General features: G+C 43.1%; 1 protein-coding gene across 2 annotated transcripts in view; it reads right to left on the reverse strand.

Annotated features, from left to right (window-relative positions):
* Nucleotides 1-12539: 12539 nt before the first annotated feature.
* The window catches only part of LOC115171433 (forkhead box protein K2), a 29763-nt gene continuing 19332 nt past the window's right edge, over nt 12540-22970 (reverse strand). Inside the window, exons 4-9 of one of the 2 annotated variants that reach the window (XM_029728243.1) lie at nt 20005-20151; nt 18446-18639; nt 15639-15835; nt 15242-15523; nt 14732-14887; nt 12540-14417 (exon numbers count right to left, since the gene is read on the reverse strand). In XM_029728243.1, the coding sequence (XP_029584103.1) occupies nt 14206-14417; nt 14732-14887; nt 15242-15523; nt 15639-15835; nt 18446-18639; nt 20005-20151 (1188 nt within the window). In that variant the 3' untranslated portion in view covers nt 12540-14205. Of the gene's footprint in view, nt 14418-14731; nt 14930-15241; nt 15524-15638; nt 15836-18445; nt 18640-20004; nt 20152-22970 lie in introns of both variants that reach the window. The other variant, XM_029728242.1, reaches the window with a different exon arrangement.

Genomic DNA, 22970 nt, shown 5'->3' on the forward strand with positions numbered 1-22970 from the left:
GTTGTGGTTAAAATACAAACAGATTTGAGGAAGGACATAACACGCAAATCAAGAGCTCATGACTGGAGCCGAGTGGTAAGGTATGAATCAAGGTTTTACTTATACATCACTGTAAAGCCCATGATTTATTTTTCCGCAGTCGATCTTCGTTTTACGCACTCTCCCACTCAGTTTGACTTAAGAGGCTTGTGGAAACTAGACAGAGCAGAAGGGAAAATGAAAAATGCACATCCGTAAGCAGAACTAAATGTAGGGCAGGCCATGTCACTGCTGTTGTGATCCCTGTTCTGAGGTCTCACTCTGTATAAAAATAGAGTGAATGTACAGACTGGATGTGGAGTGGGTGAACTGTGATAGGCCACAGTGTCATCGGTCTGTCACTGTCAAAGCCCCCTGCTACTGTCCTCATAGTAAAGGGTAACCCTAGCGGGCCTATCCCTAACCTCCTCAAATGTAATACTATATCAGGGCCAGGAGTTTTTCCTGCTCAAGACTCATGTCACATTTGAGAGATACTGTACCTGCTAGAGATACTGTAACTGGTAGTGTAAGTAGGCTCAAAATCAGCTGATTCTGCACAAATCATTTGATCACAAAATGGTACATCTTGTACAAATGTATGTTCTGACCTGACGAAGAACAATCCTCAGACATCTTCCCAGGTGGTATTACAAATGTTATAGTGTGCCAGCTTTTTTGTCTTCTTCAAATCATTTTCTCTATTCACAAAGAGGTAAGACACCTCAGACTATAGACTGGAGATGATCGTCTGAACTCACAAACCAAGGGACCAGCTGCTGAATAAGATGACCACCAGACTAGGTCTGAACCATTGAGGAATAAGGCCTAGTGTGTCACTGAGGGAAATACAAGTCAAGGACAAATTTCATTTGTCACATGCACCGAATACAACAGGTGTAGCACTTACCGTGAAATGCTTACTTACAAACCCTAAACCAACAATACAGTTCAAGAAATGTACTGAATAAACTAAAGTTAAAAAAATCCAATCAATCAAAAGGTACCACAAAAAATGTACATACTGTAACAATAACGAGGCTCTATACGGGGCTACCGGTACCGAGTCAATGTGTGGGGGTACCGGTACCAAGTCAATGTGCGGGGCTACAGGTTAGTCGAGGTCATTTGTAAAGTGACTACGCATAGATAAATAAACAGCGAGTAGAAAGAAGCAGTGGAAAAACAAAGGGGGGGGGGGTCAATGTAAATAGTCCGGGTGACCATTTAAAAACCGATTCAGAACACTGCCCTGTGTGTGGTGGGAGCTCAAGGGCTATCTGGGGCTAAGTGGGGCAGACTGTGAATATCATTAAAATACACTCAGAGTGGAATGCTACCCAATGATGAAAGGGGGCATGAGTGAAAAGGTTTGGGAACCACTGACCACTGTAACGTTAATGAACATAATTGCAAAGGTTGAAGCAAAGTGCATGGTACAAAGCACAGGTTCTAAAAAGTCCACTCAACACTGTTCACACCAGCTGTTCAGTGCTGTTCATTCACGTCCCAGGTTGCAAACATTTTCATCCTGATACTTTGCCACATTTTATAATCTACCCACCGTGACTATTGCTAGGTTCTCAGATAAGGCTATTGAGAGGGTAACATTATTGAATGGCAGCTAGTTGTTTACAGTCAGGCACAGCCAGGTGTGGTCTAAACTCTCCTGCTATAAAAGGTACAGGGATATTATATGGCTTTACTGAGATAAGGGTGGGTAGCCCTGGAGACGTGATGGAACAAATTCAGGTCCATGCGACCATGTAGCCCTGGAGTGAACACGTCAACTGAGGTAAAATAGGACGTTTTCTGTGTGGGGAAAGCCTCTACCTTCTCCATGCAGTGTTCTGAATCAGTCCACGGAAGGAATTTAGTCTACACTGAAGAAAAATATAAATGCAACATGCAAGTTACCGTTCATATAAGGAAATCAGTCAACTGAAATAAATTAATTAGGTGCTAATCTATGGATTTCACATGACTGGGAATACAGATATACATCTATCGGTCACAGATTCCTTAAAAAAAAGGCAGGGGCGTGAATCAGAAAACCAGTCAGTATCTGGTGACCACCATTTGCCTTATGCAGCGCGACACATCTCCTTCACATTAAGTGGATCAGGCTGTTGATTTTGGCCTGTTGAATGTTGTCCCACTCCTCTTCAATGGCTGTGTGAAGTTGCTGGGGGGAATTGGAACACGCTGTCATACGCGTCGATCCAGAGCTTCCCAAACATGCTCAATAGGTGACATGTCTGGTAAGTATGCAGGCTATGGAAGAACTGGGACATTTTCAGCTTCCAGGAATTGTGTACAGACCATTGCGACATGGGGCCGTGCATTATCATGCTGAAACATGAGGTGATGGCGGCAGATGAATGGCACTATAATGGGCCTCAAGATCTCGTCACGGTATCTCAGATCTCGTCCCGGTATCTCTGTGCATTTAAATTGCCATTGATAAAATGCAATTGTGTTCGTTGTCCATAGCTTATGCCTGCACATACCATAACCCCACTGCCACCAGGGGGCACTCTGTTCACAACGTTGACATCAGCAAACCGCTCGCCCACACGAGGCCATATACACTGTCTGCCATCTTCCCGGTGTAGTTGAAACTGGGATTCATCCATGAAGAGCACACTTATCCAGCGTGCCAGTGGACATTGAATGTAAGCATTTGCCCACTGAAGTCAGTTACGACGCCAAACTGCAGTCAGGTCAAGACCCTGGTGAAGACGGCGAGCATGCAGATGAGCCTCCCTGAGACAGTTTCTGACAGTTTGCGCAGACATTGTGTAAATCAATAGTTACATCAGCTGTCCGGTTGTGAAAACCCACAGTTACATCAGCTGTCCGGGTGGCTGGTCTCAGACGAAGGCGGATGTGGAGGTCCTGGGCTGGCGTGGTTACACATGGTCTGCATTTGTGAGGCCGGTTGGACATACTACCAAATCCTCTAAAACGACATTGGAGGCGGCTTATGGTAGAGAAATTAGCATTTAATTATCTGGCAACAGCTCTGGTGGACATTTCTGCAGTATGCATGCCAATTGCCCGCTCCCTCAAAACTTGAGACATCTGTGGCATTGTGTTGTGTGACAAAACTGCACATTTTATAGTGGCCTTTTATTGTCCCCAGCACAAGGTGCACCTCTGTAATGACCATGCTGTTTAATCAGTGTCTTGATATGCAACACCTGTTAAGTGAATGGATTATCTTGGCAAAGGAGAAATGCTCACTAACAGGGATGTAAACAAATTTGTGCACAAAATTTGAGAGAAATAAGCTTTTTGTGCACATGGAACATTTCTGCGATTTTTTATTTAATCTCATGAAACATGGGACCAGCACTTTACATGTTGCGTTTATATTTTTCTTCAGTACATTTACTATCTGGCAGATTGTTATCAAGATCATTCACCAACCAGCCAGAGTGTAGAACAATTGTTTTTCCAATTCCACCTCATCTACAGTGCGAAACAAGGGAGACTAAGAGTGCGACCTTGGCATTAGCTCCAAGAGGCTGTTGCAGTGTAAAATAGGTCTACTGTTTCCTTGGGAACAGTAGACAGGCTTTCCATCTGTAAGGCCTGTCAGAAGCAGAGTGGTGGGGGAATAAAACTGATGACCAATTAGAACACTGAAGGACAGGTGGCTTTGTGCCTCTCAGACGCCCTGCGCAAATTACCCAGCATAGCCTTTTCAATCACTTCACTGAAGAATGCAATTAAAACGCATGCAGAGAATTAGACACAAAATATTAACCATTGGAGCTTTTGATGGCTTTTATTATGCACAAGCGTATCCAAATATTTCAGTACCACTTTTTGTGAACCACCTGTGCATAATGAATGCTTTATTTTATTCTATCACCTCATGCATACTTGCCATAATAATTCACTGCAACTTATGGATCCTTGAACCAGCCTATATGAAGGGGATGCAACAACTGCAGTACAGTTATGCACAGGTTGAGTTGAACATTACAAAACTCGCTATGAGCGTACGTAACAGTTTATAATCGCATCACACACAGGTCGCTCATAAAACAGCTACCAATATTTCTCTAGTCTACAGAGACACAATTTGTCCAGGAAAAACAATAATAAAAAGTACAATGATGACATATTTTTTAAATATTCTAATGAGAGTAGCTACTATACTTGAAAGGTAGCCTAACAAACAACACAAAGACAGTTCTGAAAGCATCCTCCAGTAATTAACCCAGCAGGAAACAGCGCTCACAACAGGAGAGGAGGCAGAATCAGCAATATCTCCCACTGCTCTTTCTATGTTGTGTGACTTTATGTAATTCTAACCAGAAGCAATTACAGCTAATGAGATCTGTCATCCCCTACCACCAAACAGCCAGTCTTTCATTGAGTCGTTAGAAAAAGCATCCACAAACATCCAACTAAACAGGCATTTTGGTCAGGTTCTTGATTTGAAGTGAAATACATTCGATGGATCAGGATGCAGGGGCAAAGTCTGCAACACTGCTGCCAATCCAAAAAATGACTAGCAGGAACCTCTTGTTACCTTTCTAATAATGTGTCTCTACCCACATGGTGAGACATTGCTGTCCTCAGTACACCAACACAAGCTTTCAGCCACAGCACCTTGCACCCACAGCACCTTGCACCCACAGCACCTTGCACCTGCAGCACCTGTCAGGAGTCATTTACTCAGTCAAAACACCACTTCCTAACCTTGGTATGCACTGTGCTGTTCTAATGGTACAGATGCCAGTCTGTTCTTGTGCATGGGCAAATACGCTGAGTGTACAAAACATGAAGGACACCTGCTCTTTCCATGACATAGACTGACCAGGTGAATCCAGGTGAAAGCTATGATCTCTTGTTGATGTCACTTGTTAAATCTACTTCAATCAGTGTAGATGAAGGTTAAAGAAGGATTTTTAAGCCTTGAGACAATTGAGACATGCATTGTGTATGTGTGCCATTCAGAGGGGCAATGGGCAAGACAACATGTTTAAGTGCCTTTGAATGGGGTATGGTAGTATGTGCCAGGCGTACTGGTTTGTGTCAATAACTGCAACTCTGCTGGGTTTTTCCACGCTCAACAGTTTCCTGTGTGTATCAAGAATGGTCCACCACACAAAGGACATCCAGCCAAATTGACACAACTGTGGAAGGCATTGGCATCAACATGAGCCAGCATCTTTATGAAACGCATTCAAAACCTTGTAGAGTCCATGCCCCGATGAATTGAGGCTGTTTTGAGGGCAAAAGGGGGGTGCAACTCAATATTAGGAAAGTGTTCATGTTTTGTACACTCAGTGTATTTGTGAATGGGCCAAGACATGGGGTGCTGCTGGTTAGTGGTCAGTTTTGATGTTATGAAAGGGATGTTTCTGGCCACAGGGGACTATGTGTCCCCTCCCTCCGACATTCCTCTCTGGCTGTTGCCTGTAGTTCTCATGCCGTGGATAGAGGAGTGGACACAGCCCCTATGCTTCTGCCCAACCCAGAGATGAAAGCTCCAGGCCTTTCTGCTGCATACACTCACTGAGGGCTAGGTGTGTGTGTGTGTGTGTGTGTGTGTGTGTGTGTGTGTGTGTGTGTGTGTGTGTGTGTGTGTGTGTGTGTTGGGAGGTGAAACATGTGTAAGGAGCTAACATGATTGAGAGTAGTGAGAAAATAAATGGTGGGGAATAGCCAGGATTAAGGCATTCTAAACCACTTCTTCACACATGACACGGTCCTCTTTCTCTCTAAAAGATAACTCATATTTTACAAGGGTTTTGTGTGACATAGGGCTATAATTCAAATAACTCCAAACAAACGGATACTTTGAATTGACATGGTTACGATTCACAAAAGTAAATAAAACAGGAAGTTTTATTGTCACGTTGTTTTACAGGGTCAGCTATAGTAGTACGGCACTCCTGGAGCAAATTAGGGGACCCTGGGAAACCTTCCACAAGGTAATTAAACTGAACAAAAATATAAACACAACATGTAAAGTGCTGGTACCATGTTTCCTGAGTTGAAATAAAAGATCCCAGAAATGTTCCATATGCACAAAAAGCTTATTTCTCTCAAATGTTATGCACAAATTTGTTTACATCCCTGTTAGTGAGTATTTCTCCTTTGCCAAGATAATCCATCCACCTGAGAGATGTGGGATTTCAAGAAGCTGATTAGACAGCACAATTCCTGGAAGGCATCACCTCATGTCACCTCATGTTTCAGCATGTAAATGCACGGCCCCATGTCACAATGATCTGTACACAATTCCTGGAAGCTGAAAATGTCCCAGTTCTTCCACGGCCTGAATACTCACCAGACATGTCACCCATTGAGCATGTTTGGGATGCTCTGGATCAACATGTATGACAGTGTGTTCCAGTTCCTGCCAAAACCAGTCAGTATCTGGATTTTCTGATCCACACCCCTACCTTTTTTTTTAAGCTATCTGTGACCAACATATGCATATCTGTATTCCCAGTCATGTGAAATCTATAGATTAGGGCCTAATGAATTTATTTCAATTGACTGATTTCCTTATATGAACTGTAACTCAGTAACATCTTTGAAATTGTTGCATATTCCAAAAAGATTGTAAGAGGTTGTTCTGTGTTTTACACAGTGGTGCCTTTACATTTTCACAGTCAGAGTATTCACGGTTTCTCATTGTTGTTACTCTGATAGTCACGGACCCAATGCATTCTGGAGCATTACAAAAGAGCTATGAAGCATCACAATCAAAACATTATAAGAGCCTGACTAATGCGGTCTAACATGAAGGCCCATGTGGAGCTCATGTGATGTTTTCAGACCACTCCGTGATGACCCAGAAGCACTGCTTGACCGACAGCCTTCCAGTAGAGTGCAGGATGCTGCAGAGCGCATGTCAGAACACAGTCAACCAAGCTCTCCATTACTGAGAGGACCAGAATGACTCAGCCAGTAAAGCACTACAATGTGGAGTCAGTCAAAACATAGTAACAAACCTCCTCATACTTCACATTTCTAGTGTAAAGGGCTCCACTATAACATGGTTGGTCTAATACAGAGTATACACTCAATACATTACTCAAGGCCCTTAGGCTCATTGAGGGATGGTCATTGAGTTCTCTTAGTGTCCATCTCTGGGTGTTGTGAGGGCGTATTTAAGCTCAGAGATGTATGCAATCCTGCATCTAGGGCTTTAGGATTCTGTCCAGGTCAGTTGGAGAGCCGCCTTTTTACCCAGGGCCAGTAAGACAAGATCAGCGGCAGCCATCTACTCTAATCTCCAAACCAGTTTCTGGCAGGGTTCTTCAGAGGTCTTGATGATCAAGCACCCCCACACAAACTCCCCATCTCTCCACTGCATCCCTAACCACTCATCGATCTCTCTCTCTTTCTGTTTCTCATGGGTGAAAGACATGTATCGAGTATCTAAATACAATTTTGAGATTAGGCTGAGATACATGTTCTTGGCACTTTCACGGTGGGTGATGTGTTCTAAGCACTGTCTATATGCTGTCATTCGGGTGTATGTGAGTGTGTGTGCACGGGTTTGAGAAAGACAGAGTGCACACAGCATAATAGATATTGTGAATCTCAGACAGGCCTTTGTGTACCTTGCTCTGCACTGCCACCATGTGGTACAGGGAAGAACTGTAGCCTGATAGATCCTGTGCTGTGAGGTTGCCCTCAAATCAGGGAGAATGCATTATCAAAATCCAACAAGTGGTTCCAAAGAAAGTTGACTTTCTCTAATGACAAGACCGAACAAAAAACTTAAATGCCAGGTGCCAAAACCAGTTAGCATGAACTTATCCTCATAATAGTTTAAATCTGTTATGTAATGTAATCTCAACAACATCCATTTGAACAACCAACCTGTCTTGACCAGCTGGTTCTCTGATCTTGGAGCTCTCTGAATGCTGTCTCTCGCTGTGAATTCCAGAGAATTACATGGCGCTCACAAAAGGGATTATTGTTCTGCATTCGTTACTTCACAACAAGAACTCCAAGTGAATAATTGGATTGTATTTTAAAATAGCAGGATCACAATGAAAACTCCATGAAGCTGATATGTGTTTGGAATGGTAGAAGCACTAACAGTAAATCATTAGTCTGAATGCTGGATGGGATTATATGTTTAATTAATCCTATCAAACTTTATTTATAACCATTGTGCATAACATGGTTTTTACTAGAAATCCACAGAGCTGTTCATTATGGAGCAGGATGAGAAGGTATCAGAGGATTGGAACCTTAACATAGTTACATTCTTAGAGAAAATGGCAGACACAAGAGAACCATTTACACATTTGTTTCTTTTCCTGGTCAAAGCCATGTGCCAGTCAGGCTTAAAATGATTGTTGGTCCCAGTGATCTTTGCCATTTACTGGCTAACTTGTTCTGAAAGAAATGCTCATATGTATGTTGGCTATTTTAGGAAATGTTTGCTCTCTTTTTGGGCAGACACACGAAAATATGTTAATAATATCCATAAAAATAAATCTGACTTTCAGGATCTATTTTTCAGACGACTTCCCTCCATCAATCAAATCCCATATCCATCCCCCAACTAAAATTACAAAATTACATGTTCAATAAAGCAGTTGCTCCAAGCTCCTGGTTTCTATGGAAACACCACCTACACAGCCAGCTGAGGCAACAGAGATGTGTTCATTAAGCTGTAACTCTGTTGCTTTGAATGCCCTTGGTGCCCACCTGTCTCTGCACTAACCGTGTTTACTAACACCGCCAACCTATAGTGCTAATTAAAAAAGGAGCACTATACAGTAGTTAGATGATTATCACCATAGGCAATAATATACAGACTATTACACCTGATTGGATTTCAGTTGAATTACTGGGGCAGCTCTATGTCAAAGACATTCATAACTGCACTCTACCTTTTGGTCTGCATATTTGTGAATTCTCTCTTTCCTTAGGAGGCAGAACCAGAGGATGTGACCTCTGGTCTGGTGCTCATTAAACAACCTAGCAAAACTCGGGACAGGCCTATGGTATAAAATTTGTTCCAACATCATAAAATGACCAAGTAACTTTGTGTCAATCCTTTCTTGAATAAAGATATTACTCTTCTTAAAAATATATTTATTATGGAGTTATCAAAATGTTAGTTTATTGGTTTATTCAGATCACAATTATCTTTTGCCAAAGCAGCAGTTATTCTTCCTGGAGTCCACACCTAGTTACTTAGAGCTGTAGTGTATCTGACTTTCAGAGCTACATTAATGAGTAAAATGGGTTTCAACCTTAAATAAGTTCAGTAGTGTTAGCCTGAGTGTCAGTCAGTTTGTGCTCTTACCAACTACATTGCTGACATTGGAAAGCCAAAGTTTGGCATGACAATTATTGACGGGTTGGCATGATAGCACAAAAAGACTGGCACTCAGGCTATAGTAGTGTAATGTAAACAGTAACAGTCTTCTAGAATCCCTGTGGTGTTCTATGTGGAATCATCCATTTGTCTGTTTTATCATGCAAATCAGTCTTATGAGGTCACTAATAAGTAACATTTTTACATAGTACCTGTGCTGGGGTGTTGCAGGCAGAGGGGTGCGCTAGACCAAAATCAGGCACAAACAGGGAACATTTAATGTCAAGTCATGACGTCCGATCTGTGGGAATGCCACTTACAGTGCATTCAGAAAGTATTCATACCCCTTGACTTTTTCCACATTGTTACATTACATCCTTATTCTAAAATTGATTAAATAGTTATTTTCCCTTGTCAATCTACACACACTACCCATAGTGACAAAGCAAAAACAGATGACATTTTTGCAAATCTATTACCAATAAAAAAAACTGAAATATCACATTTACATAAGTATTCCAACTCTTTACTCAGTACATTGTTAAAGCACCTTTGGCAGCGATTACAGCCTTGAGTCTTCTTGGGTATGAACCTACAAACTTCGCACATCTGTATTTGGGGAGTTTCTCCCATTCTTCTCTACAGATCCTCTCAAGCTTTGTCAGGTTGGATAGGGAGTGTCGCTGCACAGCCATTTTCAGTTCTCTCCAGAGATGTTAGATCGGGTTCAAGTCCGGGCTCTGGCTGGGCCTCTCAAGGATATTCAGAGACTTGTCCCAAAGCCATTCCTGCGTTGTCCTGGTGAACCTTTGCCCCAGTCTGAGGTCTTGAGCGCTCTGGAGCAGGTTTTCATCAAGAATCTCCCTGGACTTTCCTCCTTTCATCTTTCTCTCGATCTTGACTAGTCTCCCAATCCCTGCCGCTGAAAAACATCCCCACAGCATGATGCTGCCACCACCATGATTCACCGTAGGGATGGTGCCAGGTTTCCTCCAGACGTGACACTTGGCATTCAGGCCAGAGTTCAATCTTGGTTTCATCAGACCAGATAATCTTGTTTCTCATTGAGAGTCCTTTAGGTTCTTTTGGCAAACTCTACGTGGGCTGTCATGTCCCTTCTGGAAGGTTCTCCCATCGCCAAAGAGGAACTCTGGAGCTGTCAGTGACCATCGGGTGACCAAGGCCCTTCTCCCCTGATTGCTCAGTTTAACCAGGCGGCCTGCTCTAGGAAGCATGTTGGTGGTTCAAAACTTCTTCCATTTAAGAATGATGGAGGCCACTATGTTCTTGAACACCTTTAATGCTGCCGTCATTTTTTTGGTACCCTTCCCCAGATCTGTGGGCCGACACAATCCGGTCTCAGACCTCTACAGACAATTCCTTCGACCTCTTGACTTGATTTTTGCTCTGACATGCACTGTCAACTGTGGGACCTTATATAGATAGGTGTGTGTCTTTCCAATTAATGTCCTATCACTTGAATTTACTGCAGGGCAACTCCAGTCAAGTTGTAGAAACATCAAGGACTATCAACGGAAACAGTATCCACCTGAGCTCAATTTCGATTGCTATGACAAAGGGTCTGAATACTTATGTAAATAAGATTTCTAAAAAACGTTTTTTTGCTTTGTTATTATGGGGTATTGTGTGTAGATTGATGAGGGGAAAAAAATGATTTAATACATTTTAGAATAAGGCTGTCACGTAACAAAATGTGGAAAAAGTCAAGAGGTCTGAATAATTTCCAAATGCACTCACTGTATGTATGTACATATATTCAGAAATTCTCTTATAAATTGCTTGTGAAGTCATACAAATCTGACAGGAGCATTCTAGGGACATATGGTCGGAAAGAAAGTAAAGCTAAACTGAATCACACACACACACACACCCCCCCCCACACACACACCTAATACCAAGCTAGAACTCAAACAAACCCCGGCTATGACAATGCAACAATGTCATGCCAAATAGAGTATGACAGAGCCATACTAATGAGTGAAACATATATCTTAGTCCAAGCATGCAAATGTTGCTTGTTTTAGACGTCTGTCACCAGGTCACAGGTGATGATATACACTGAATGTACATATCATTAGGACCATCTGCTCTTTCCATTACAGACTGACCAGGTGAATCCAGCTGAAAGCTCCAATTCCTTAATTGATGTCACTTGTCATCTACTTCAAATCAGTGTAGATGAAGGGGAGGAGACAGGTTAAAGAATATTTTTTAAGCCTTGAGTCAATTGTATGTGTGCCATTGAGGGTGAATGGGCAAGACAAAATAATTAGTGCCTGTGAACAGGTTATGGTAGTAAGTGCTAGGTGCACTGGTTTGTCAAGAACTGCAACGCTGCTGGGTTTTTCATGCTCAATTTCCCATGTGTATCAAGAATAGTCCACCACCAAAAGGAGATCCAGCCAACTTGACAACTGTGGGAAGCATTGGAGTCAACATGGGCCAAATCGGTCACATACACATTTAGCAGATGTTATTGCGGGTGTAGCGAAATGCTTGTGGAATCCCTGTGGAACGCTTTCGACACCTTGTGGAGTCCATGCCCCGACGTATTGAGCCTGTTCTGAGGGCAAAGTGCTGGGTGGGGGGGTTCCGCAACTCAGTATTAGGAAGGTGATATGTTTTGTGCACAGTGTATGTGATGTGAAGGCAGGTTTGGCTTACCATGCCAATACCGCCCCTCTGTGGACAATTGTCAAAATCCTAATTCCCACAATGATCAATACAATAAAAGGGGTTTAAAAGAAAGCATGTCTAATTTTGCAGATCTTGAATTTCCCCACGGAAGCTGTCAAAAGGCAACTAAATAACGCTTCAATCACAAGTGAAAGTCTTGTGTGCTAAATGGCAAATCCTCAGCAAAAGAGGCTATGGTGTGTCATTCTCTAGTTGTATTGTGAGGGGGAACACCAGAAAGATTAACGGCTAAAAGGAACGGGTGGCCGTGGTCTGTTAGCAATCACATGCTGGGTGTTGTTGAACGGCAGCGATTCAACATGAATAATTGAAGAACGATAATCTGGTCAGAGGCAACAGAATGGCCACGCACTGCTTCTAAGTACACTCTGCCATCAGCTGCTCTAGCGTGTTGTCGCTGAAACATCTGTGAATGAAAAGCGTACTGAGAGCAGAAGATCTGATCCCTGTTGTGGTGAAACCTTTGGACAAGTAAAATAGAGAGTGAAAGGTTTTAAATTAATTTATATAAAATAAAATAAAAAGCATTTATCCACTGAAGCGGAACAAATATCCATCACTTGTATCTTCTTAGTTTGGAACATATACAATCTGAAGACAGACTCGTCAGGTTGCCGGAACAGAATAAAATAATCAAGCAAAGGGTCTGTCCACACAGCCAAGGATAACGAGAGAAAAAAAAATAACATTTTACCAAGTGCCGATCTGGTCTGGTTTTAAGCAGCTCTTTTCTTCTGTTAAATGTACAGTTAAAGCTAGAATCCTTAGTTGCTACATCCATTTTCTGACTTAAATGAATTATACCCATCAATTCTTGAATAATAACTTAAACGCCTAATGAGCTTAGTTCAACTCTCGTACCCCATCAGAATCCAGAATATAAACTTGTTCTACGCCAATGTTTGTAAACACTGTAAATGTAAAGCACGGTAGTCTCAAAACATGGTTAAAACCACCATTTTTATATCATGGATAGTCAGTCCTTGCATCCATAGCCCCGTCTGTCATTTTGAGAGTGGTTACATTTCTCCAGGCCCATCCCTCAGCTTTTTACCAACAACAAGAGGCGGAGTGACCACTGTGGTATTGTTTCAACTAAGGATTCAAGCATTAACGGCTCAGGTACTTTTCTGTAGTCTGTTACATGAAAGCTCGATGAGGAGGCATCTGATCAACTACACATGGAATTAATATGTTTATATTTTACTGGTTATCTGTGCAAGTATGAAAATATGTAAGTGTAACAAAGCAAATTGATTTGGATATGACAGAACGTGGATTTGACAGAGGGGGAAAAAAACACTCCATTGATAGAATTGTAAAAAGACACTACACTGAACAGAAAAAAAATCCACATAAACTAACAGCGAGATTTTTGAAGTTCAGGTGGCGTGATTGAAATGTCATTGACCCCACTGCTGTATGCTTTCTTTCTTTAAATTATTGTTATTACTTTTTTTACCTATATAAATGAAAATGCATCCAAAACAGATCTTATGGTCCACATATGAACAACAAAATACTGCATTTCTACTTACAGCTGCAATAAGGCTAGGTCAGTATATGAAAGGCTAGCTGCCAAAAGGTCCAGGAATTGGCTCCGACTGTTTTGATCCCTTTTGCTGAATGCACTAATTGACATGTCATGTTTGCGTCATATGCTTCTCATGCTGCTAGTTGGTCACTTCGTCCAGTCATCCCATGGGTCCGTTGAGTGGTGCCCTTGGCCCCCAATCTGCACTGAGGTAGTTGAGACAGGTGCCGTGCGACCGCCGGGCTAACATGGGCCTCAGTCAGACCGCTCGCTGCAGGTGGTCAAAGTTCAGCTCGTCATGTTAAAGGTTAATTGTTGTTAAGGCTTCCTGTGGTCTTGGAGTAGTCGTCATCCTCCTCCGTGGCGATGTCTCACAGGGGGACCTTCAAATTAGAGTTCTTCTTTGTCCTAGTTGTTCTTTTTTCAAATCTCAACAATGTTTTCAGTCTTTTTTTTTTTTTTTAAAGGGGTGGTCATATTTTCCAATCCTCTACAATGGTTAAACCCAAATGAAAATCTTCTCCTTTTGGCACCTTGGGAGTCAATGGAAGAAGGGGGAAATAAATGGTAGGAAAGGAGAAAAACAAAAACAAGATGGTGGTGTTGTTGTTGTAGAAGACTAGTTGTGGTGGCTGGCTTGGTCATTGGCTGCCGACGAGTCCGTGTCTGCTGCGCGGGTTGCGGTGGCGCTGTCCCCTTCCTCTGTTTTGATGCGCTTAGCGTTGGGCTGATTGCTGGCCGCCTGGGCTCCGTTCTGTCGTTTGGTCGGGAGGGAGGCTGAAGCTGAGGCGTGAGTGGCCAGCAAGTGGAGAGGACTCGCAACAGCTGTGGCTGAACATAGGGAGGAAGATGAGGGAAAAAAATTGAAATATTTCAGTGCCAGAATTGATAGAATCTGCTAAGTAATTTAATGTCTTAGAACATATGCCAATAGAAAGTGTACTTTTCCAAAAAGTGTAGGAAACTTCAGCCAATCACGGATTCGTATGGCCTTTCGAGATACCCAAACACATTGCAAAGCAGCACTGACAAGTATGTTGCATGAATTCTAGTTAATTAAACAAACAGGGACTACTCACAACAGTGGTAGACTACAGATGCGGATAAAGCGCTTTGACAGGATCCATTCTAAGTCAGTGTCTCACCTGCAGCGGCCTGCATTGGCATCAGGTGGGTGCCGTTCTGTGTGATGGTCTTTATGGGGAGCTGGTGCTGGCCCAAGGGCGGCTGCTGCTGCACTAAAGTCAGCGTCTGTAAGGGCGTGGCCGACTGGGTCGTCTGGATGATGCGACTGCCACCTCCTATAGAGGCGTGGGTGATGGTTGGAACAGATTCTATTTTTACTAGAGACAAACATAGGAAAAAAAGAAGAGTAATGCCAATGACCTCTAACAACTAACACCTAACAGACTCTACAATAACTGGTCAACATGATACATTTCACATTTACTAAGACAACACACACACACACACACACACACACACACACACGCGCATACATACAGGTGCCTTGGTCAAGGGTAAAACAGACCTACGTAAACCTGGCTGAAACCACTACTACCTTGAGTCAACACAATCTGTCCATCCACACACACACACACACACACACACACACACACACACACACACACATGACACCATCCTCCTTCCCTCACCTTTGGCCTCGGAGTAGTCTCCGTTCTCCTGGGGCTCAGTCTGGAGGGTGACCATGGCGGGGGTGGCCACTGTGTAGGTGTTGGCGGTGCTGAGTCCGGCCACGCTGGTGACAGACATGGCAGGGATCTGGTGGACGACGTGCACCGTCTGCATGACGGGCTGCTGGTTCTGGTTGGTGCTGGTAGTCACAGGCGTGGCCACGGCATAGGTCACCGGCTTTATGGTCTGAGGTAACTGACGCTGAACCGTGATGAGCACCGGCTGGCTGTTGAGAGGGGAGCCTGGACAAACAATAGCTTTCTTTAACGGAGGATCCACATGTGACGACTGCACATTTGTACATAGGATTGGAGAAGACTCCAACAATGTTATTGGACAAAAATGGGCGTCTCTCACCTGGTGTACTCTGTGCAAAGCGGGCCTCCTGGATGACAGCTAGTTTGGGCTGGACTGCTGTGGCAGGGGGAGGGGCAGGAGCGGGCTCTGGTTCCATGGGGACAGGGGAACCCTCTCGGGATAGGCTGTCAGGGGTCTGCACCCCACTCGAGTGGGCCGAGAGCACCCCAGAGTGATTAGGGGAGACTGGGGCACTCCTGTGAAAGGGAAAAGCAGATAGGGCTCTGAGCATTTTTAAAGCCAAGATTTACATATGCATTGAAATTTACCACCATAGGTCACACTCCGCCATAGGTCACACTCCGCCATAGGTCACACTCCGCCATAGGTCACACTCCGCCATAGGTCACACTCCGCCATAGGTCACACTCCGCCATAGGTCACACTCCGCCATAGGTCACACTCCGCCATAGGGAATATATTATAGTGACCACATATGGCCACAAGGCAATGGCACAAACATACCAATCTAACAGTAAAGCAGGGGTGTCCAACCTTTTCTAGCATGAAAGCTACTTTAAATTATGAAACATATTGCAAAGTACAATTTTTTCCCCTAGCTTCAAATACACAGTATTTTCCCAAATTCAGTTCTGATTTTCACTCAAAATTACAATTATTCTTAGAGAAACAATGAAATATGATGTTGAGTCCACACCAATGTTTAAAATCACATTTGAAGACCATTTTTTGGGGGCTGGAAAAAAATAAATGTTGATTTGCATGCAATACCAGTTTAATTGAGAATTTTGCGAGAGAGGACTGTGCTGGTCTAGCAATGTTTTTGCTGCTGCATGTCATGACAGAGTTTGCTAAACAAAGCCCACCCGATTGATCAAATAATCATGATAGAATTCTGCCAGGTAAGCCTACTTTGCCGTTAACATTTAATTGAGATGGTTTTGGGGAAAGTCTTTTTGTCTCCTAGAGTTGGGCGGTATCCATACTTTCATATTGTCATACCGTCCTGATCGCATCCCGAGATATACGGTATTACCGGCTTAGTACACAAGGCCGCACGAAAACAAATAAACAACTATTGGCCGTCTATTAAGAGAATGCTAACAAAATATACACAAGTAATAGAACATTTCCATTGAGGATGCCAACTAAATATGCTAAAGAGCGCAAACGAAAATAAATGAATTGCAAAGACGTACATGTATAACTTTATCAGCTGGATTGCCTAGATAGGAGCTACTGAACGTCATTTTTGGTGAGTTTGGACATTTATAAGCAAATGAACAAAGTTTTGATACATGCTTGTCTGAAGGACAAACAGTACTGGCTCTGCTGCAGCATGTGTACACGCTGTGTCTGTGTGGAGTCTGGAGTCACTAGGGCAACGGGCCTGGGGAGGAGAAGAAGGGCCGAGAACGGAGAGGAGAAAAAGCACAAGGAAATCAAGATAGTGGCAGCTGTACAAATAACTAATCTAAAGGGCTTTGAGTTCTCAAACGCAGGAGAAAGCTAACACTATATGATGCCCTGTCACCTTATTAATTCAGCCACATACTTAGATAACTAGCAAGTTAAACATGGGGGGGGGGGGGGGGGGGGGGGGTCGCTTTAACGCAGAAGTCTGCTTTTTTCACACAGGAAAAAAAATAGTGTTATCTTGCTGCGTTTTGTTAACGCAGATGTAAAATGCTTCTTATTGTAATTTCTGTTCGGCATCAGACACATTTTGTGCTTCAGTTGCATTTCTCCACTCAGATGAGAACGCATAGACATCACTGACTGATGTTTAGCTACTTTTCTCCAGTACTTTACCCAGTGTAGCCAGACTCCTTTTCTCCAGTAAAATGCAAGATTAACTTTAAGCAAAACATTAGGAAGTGTAGCTTTTTTTATTGCAAAAAAGACCTTGCTTTTTCATTGTAAGCCCATTTACTTGCCAAATAGCGTTGCACTTCGGTTGTCATCGGATGAAAATGAAGCTATTTTCTGCCGAATGTGTTGCAATGTGTTTTCTGTGAAGGAAAACTATAGTTGCACGTCCCTGATCACTCTATTGAAGCAAAAACACACTTGACTGTCAATATACAGCTGGAACCAACTGCTCACGCTTTCTCCCAGTGATGTCTGCTGATATTTACAAACACATGTATTTGTTTTTTATTTCATTTAACTAGTTAAGAACAAATTCTTATTTACAGTGCCTTGTTCAGGAGCAGAACGACAGATTTTTACCTTGGCAGCTCAGGGATTCGATCTAGCAACCTTTCGGTTACTGGCCCAACGCTCTAACCACTAGGCTACCTGCCGCCCCACATGACTGGTTGAACTGTTCTGGGAACTATGGTAAGCTTCATAATGTAAAATAATGTGACAGGTGAAATTAAGAACGTGATCTGCTTCATCTCCTAACATGTTACACAAGCTGACTGCAGGTATTTACTTAAAAAGTAACAAATTATTGAAAAAAAAATATTGAAAAACTTAGTTTCAATGGTATTGACGGTATTGAAAAATCATGCCGTGGCTGTTTCCAAATACCCCGGTATACGGTATGCTGCCCAAGCCTACAGTCTACCCAGAAGACAGTTATCATTATCCCTTACTGGCTACACAAAGTAAATGGAAGTGAAGTGCGTGCACTACACAGACATACAGGGGAACTATTGCTGGAAATTAATTTGCAGATAGTGTTACATTTGGCATTTTTAGGCCAACTGGTGCTAACTAGGGATGGGATAATGTCAATGTGGATAGATGGGCTGCGAGCGACCGGATGGAGACCCCTGCAGTAAAGCATGCAGCGAGCTCATCGTGTGACTGAAACTTGAGAGTGAGTAGGTCCATACCTGGAGGAGAGGGGTCCGAGGGGGGTCCTGAAGCAGGGCACACCCCGCGGCCTTCGTTTCCTGAAGGCCTGCTCCATGAGCTTGCCCTCTGAGGACGGGTCTATCCTCCAGAACGAGCCCTTGCCCGGTTCCTCCTGCGATCTGGCTACTTTAATAAAGTAGCGGTTCAGTGACAGATTGTGACGGATCGAGTTCTACAACAGAATACGCCGTCGTGTTAGTACGAACACACTGCAGCCAAGGCTGTTATTCACGTCACAGTTCATCAATGGCACATGCTCAAAAACAACATAGTAACAGATGGGATAAGCCATGTACCGCCCTTCAGTTTGAAGCCAAAGTGAATGTGTACTTTTACAAGGTTGCATATTAGTCAAAGCACATCTTAATATACAGTGCCTTCAGAAAGTATTAATACCCCTTTACTTATTCCACATTGTTGTTACAGCTTGAATTCAAAATGTATTTAAAAAGTCTCCCTCACCTACACACAATAAATCTGTTTTTAGATATCTTTGCTAACTGATTGAAAATTAAAAAGTAAATCTCATATACAAAATTATTCGCAACCGAGTCAATACTTTGTAGAAACCCCTTTGGCAGCAATTAGGGCTGTGAGTCTTTGTGTACATCTCTAAGAGCTTTCCACACCTGGATTGTGCAACACGTTCCCATTATTCTTTTCAAAATTCTTCAAGCTCTGTCAAAAGTTGGTTGTTGATCATTGCTAGACAACCATTTTCAGGTCTTGCCATAGCTTTTCAAGCAGATTTTAGTCAAAACTGTAACTCCGCCACATTCACAGACTTCTTGGTAAGCAACTTCAGTGAAGATTTGGCCTTGTGTTTTAGATTACTACCCTGCTGAAAGGTGAATTCATCTCCCAGTGTCAGAGAGAAACAGGTTTTCCTCTAGGACCCTCGACCTTAAAACCAGTTCTACTGCATTTTTTCCCATTGTTCCCCTCTAATCAGGGACTGATTTAGACCTGGGACACCAGGTGTGTGCAATTAATTATCAGGTAAAACTGTAAACCAGCAGGCTCTGGACCGCATACGGTTAAGAGTACCCCTGCTCTAGGATTATGCCTGTGTTTAGCGCCATTCCATTTATTACCCAGTTCTTAACAATTACAAGCATACCCATAACATGATGCAGCCACCACTATGCTTGAACATATGGAGAGTGGTACTCAGTAACGTGTTGTATTGGATTTGCCCCAAACACTTTGTATTCAGGACAAAAAGTGAATTGCTTTGCCAAGTATTACTTTAGTGCCTAGTTGGGAACAGGATGCATGTTTTGGTATATTTTATTCTGTACAGACTTCTTTTCCCTCTGTCAATTAAGTTAGTATTGTGGAGTAACTACAATGTTGATCCATGCTGAAACAAGAAAATGTGGAAAAAGTCAAGGGGCTATGCTCTGTGTTTTTTGAGATATTTGAAATATAACCATGTGGTGGAATCCTAATGCTATTCAAAACAGGTTCAGATCTTTTCCCTCACATGCACCATTTTTCACTGAAATTATTTGTATTGAAAGATGCCATTTCTCACCTGCCAGCCTTTGTCTGCAGTCCTGTAGTAGGGGTAGTTTTTGGTGATGTGAGTGTATATTCCGTTTAGTGTGAGCTGCTTGTCCTGTGCCATTGTAATGGCTTGGACTATCAGTTGTGCATATGAGTATGGCGGTTTGGAATCATCCTAAAGGGAAGAGGAAGGAAGAAAGGGTGTCATTTACTAGGTAGCAAAGCACATTTTGTGAGCAATGGCACTGGAGGGAATAGCAGCCGTTTTACGGGCTCCTGGCCAATTGAACTATTTTGTGTATTTTTGGGTGTTGATCTTAACTTTTTTTGTACATAATGTTCACACCATCATTTCTTATGACCGAAAAGAGCTTCTGGAAACCAGAAAAGCCACCACCAACCTCGATTTGGATGAGGACTAACTTCAATGAGTCGGAGAAGGACATATTGATTATCCCAGACCAGGCACAAATCCCTGAAACTGAGAAGTAGGCGGCGCTATTGGCTAACGTGCAATCACTGGACGAGCTCTGTTTGAGAGTATCCCATCAACGTGATCTGAAGAACTGTAATATCCTATGCATCTCTGAGTTATGGTGGAACAAGGAAAATATTAATCTAGCTGTTTTTTCTATACATCGGCATTACAGAACGGCAGCGTCGGGGAAGCGCGTCTCTTCGAGGTTCTGCTCACATTAGAATACCTTATGATAAGCTGTAGACCAGCGGTCCCCAACCTTTTTTGGGCCACGGACAGGTTTAATGTCAGACAATATTTTCACGGACCGGCCTTCAAGGTGTGGCGGATAAATACAAAGTAAAATGATACGACCAGCATAAAAACGGTGGTATTTTTTAAAAAATATAATAAACGTGAATGCACTGTGTACTCGTATGCAACTTTATTAGCAGCGTCCTCGTAATGTCGCACCAACAACATAACATGGGTAACATCCTCTCTGCCACCTAACACTCTCTGGTCGCTATGGTAACGTTTAAACATGCCTTAAAAATAAGATACAGTTTATATTTGTTTTTGTGTTGTATGAAAAATACAACTCACCATAACGCTAAATCAGTGGGAGCCCTGAGCTTGTTGCTCTGCAACGAGACGGTCCCATCTAGGGGTAATGGTAGACAATGACACCCGAAGTGTGTTGCTTATGTCCAGTCTACTCCATCATTTTGTTTTGGTTGCCGTCACTGCAAAAAATCCCGCTTCACACAAATAGGATGTCGGAAATGGTAACAGGGTTTTCAGTGCTGTTGTGGCGATCTCAGGGTATTCTTCCGTGACTTTAATCCAGAACACCGGCAGAGTTGTTGTCTCGAACATACTTTTAATAGGCCGCCGTCATTTGCGATCTCCCGCAGTTGATCTTCTTCTTGCATAGACATGCTGGATTCACCTGGTTTGTTGACAAATAGGTCGCGGATCCATTCCTTGGCAGTTCGTGGGTCTTTTGTGGTTGGGAAGTAGCGCTCAAACTCTTTTAAAAGCAAAGACAGGTGATCGTGCACCAGCTGGGACAATGAAGGCTCGGGCTGTCTCTTCCAAAATCCCCGCGAATGTTTGAAACATGTCAAATATACATCTGTTCACGCGCCGTCCCCACAAATCCAGTTTGGCTTTAAAATGCAGCTACTTTATCTGCCAACTTGAAGACAGTTGTCATTTTCCCCTGAAGTGACCGATTGAGTTCATTGAGCAGGTTGAATATGTCGCACAAGTAAGCGAGTTTTGCGACCCATTCCTCGTCACTGAAATGTGCTGCCAGCGGTGACTTTTTTTTCCTGAGAGAAATCTCTGCAGCGGCTCTCGTAATTCAAACACTCTGGCCAGCGATCTCCCTCGTGATAAACATCTTATTTCTGTGTATAAGAGAAGGTGTCTGTGCTCCGCGTTCATCTCCTCACAAAGCTGCTCGAACAGGCGCGAGTTAAGGGCATGTGCTTTGATGTGGTTAATAACTTTAACGACATCATTCAATACGCTGTTAAATTCCGGTGGTATTTTTCGGCTAGCCAGTATTTCCCTGTGAATGACACAATGCGTAGACTCACATTGAGGTGCAACCTCCTTAATCTGAGTAGTTAAACCAGACAGCTGTCCGGTCATGGCAGCAGCTCCATCTGTGCATATGCCGACACAAAATGACCATTTCAGTTTTCCTGATATATAATCATCCAGCGACTTGAATAGTTCTGCGGCTGTGGTTTTGGTTGGAAACGATAGTGCACATAACATATCCTCCTGCACATCCTCCTGATAAAGATATCGCACATAAACAAGTAGTATTGCCTTGTTGTCAATATCTGTAGACTCGTCAACCTGGAGTACGTAGCACGGTGATGTATTAATCCTCTCCAATAATTGTGTCTCAATGTCCTCTGCTATTTCCTCAATGCGCCGAGTGATGGTGGTAGCCGAAAGAGGCACCTGTGCCATCTTTTTAACCGCAGCCTCTCCTAGAAGTTCACGCCAAATGTCTTTAGTGGCGGGCAGGATCAATTCTTCACCAATGGTGAATGGCTTCTTAGCCTTAGCCACCAAGTATGATGCTCTCAGTGCACTCGCATTTGCTGATGTGGTGGCCCTCAGTAATTGCTTCTGTCCTTATTGTTCATGCTTTTTTCTTTCAAAATACTCCGAAGGCTTGTCTTTTAATGCAGGGTGCTTGGTCTCCAAGTGGCGAAGCAGTTTTAAAGGCTTCATTGCCTCATTAGAGAGCCGGTCGCCGCATATTATGCAGAGCGGGCTTTGGTGCGCGGGAATCACCTGTAGCGATAAATCCATATTTTAAGTAGGACTCCTGGTATTGTCTGTTAAATGCAGCTCTCTTTTTCTTGGAAGTCGTAGGCTCTTCTTCTGTCTCCTCACTGGGCCTTTCCACTTCGCAAAGAAACTTTCCAAAGATGTTTGTTTTTTACTCATTTTGCTAGCTTGTGGGTTTAATTTTAGTGGCAACGTATCACGTGACCGAGACATGCGTC

The sequence above is a fragment of the Salmo trutta genome, chromosome 32, assembly GCF_901001165.1.
Source record: "Salmo trutta chromosome 32, fSalTru1.1, whole genome shotgun sequence".
Classification (NCBI taxonomy): Eukaryota; Metazoa; Chordata; class Actinopteri; order Salmoniformes; family Salmonidae; genus Salmo; species Salmo trutta.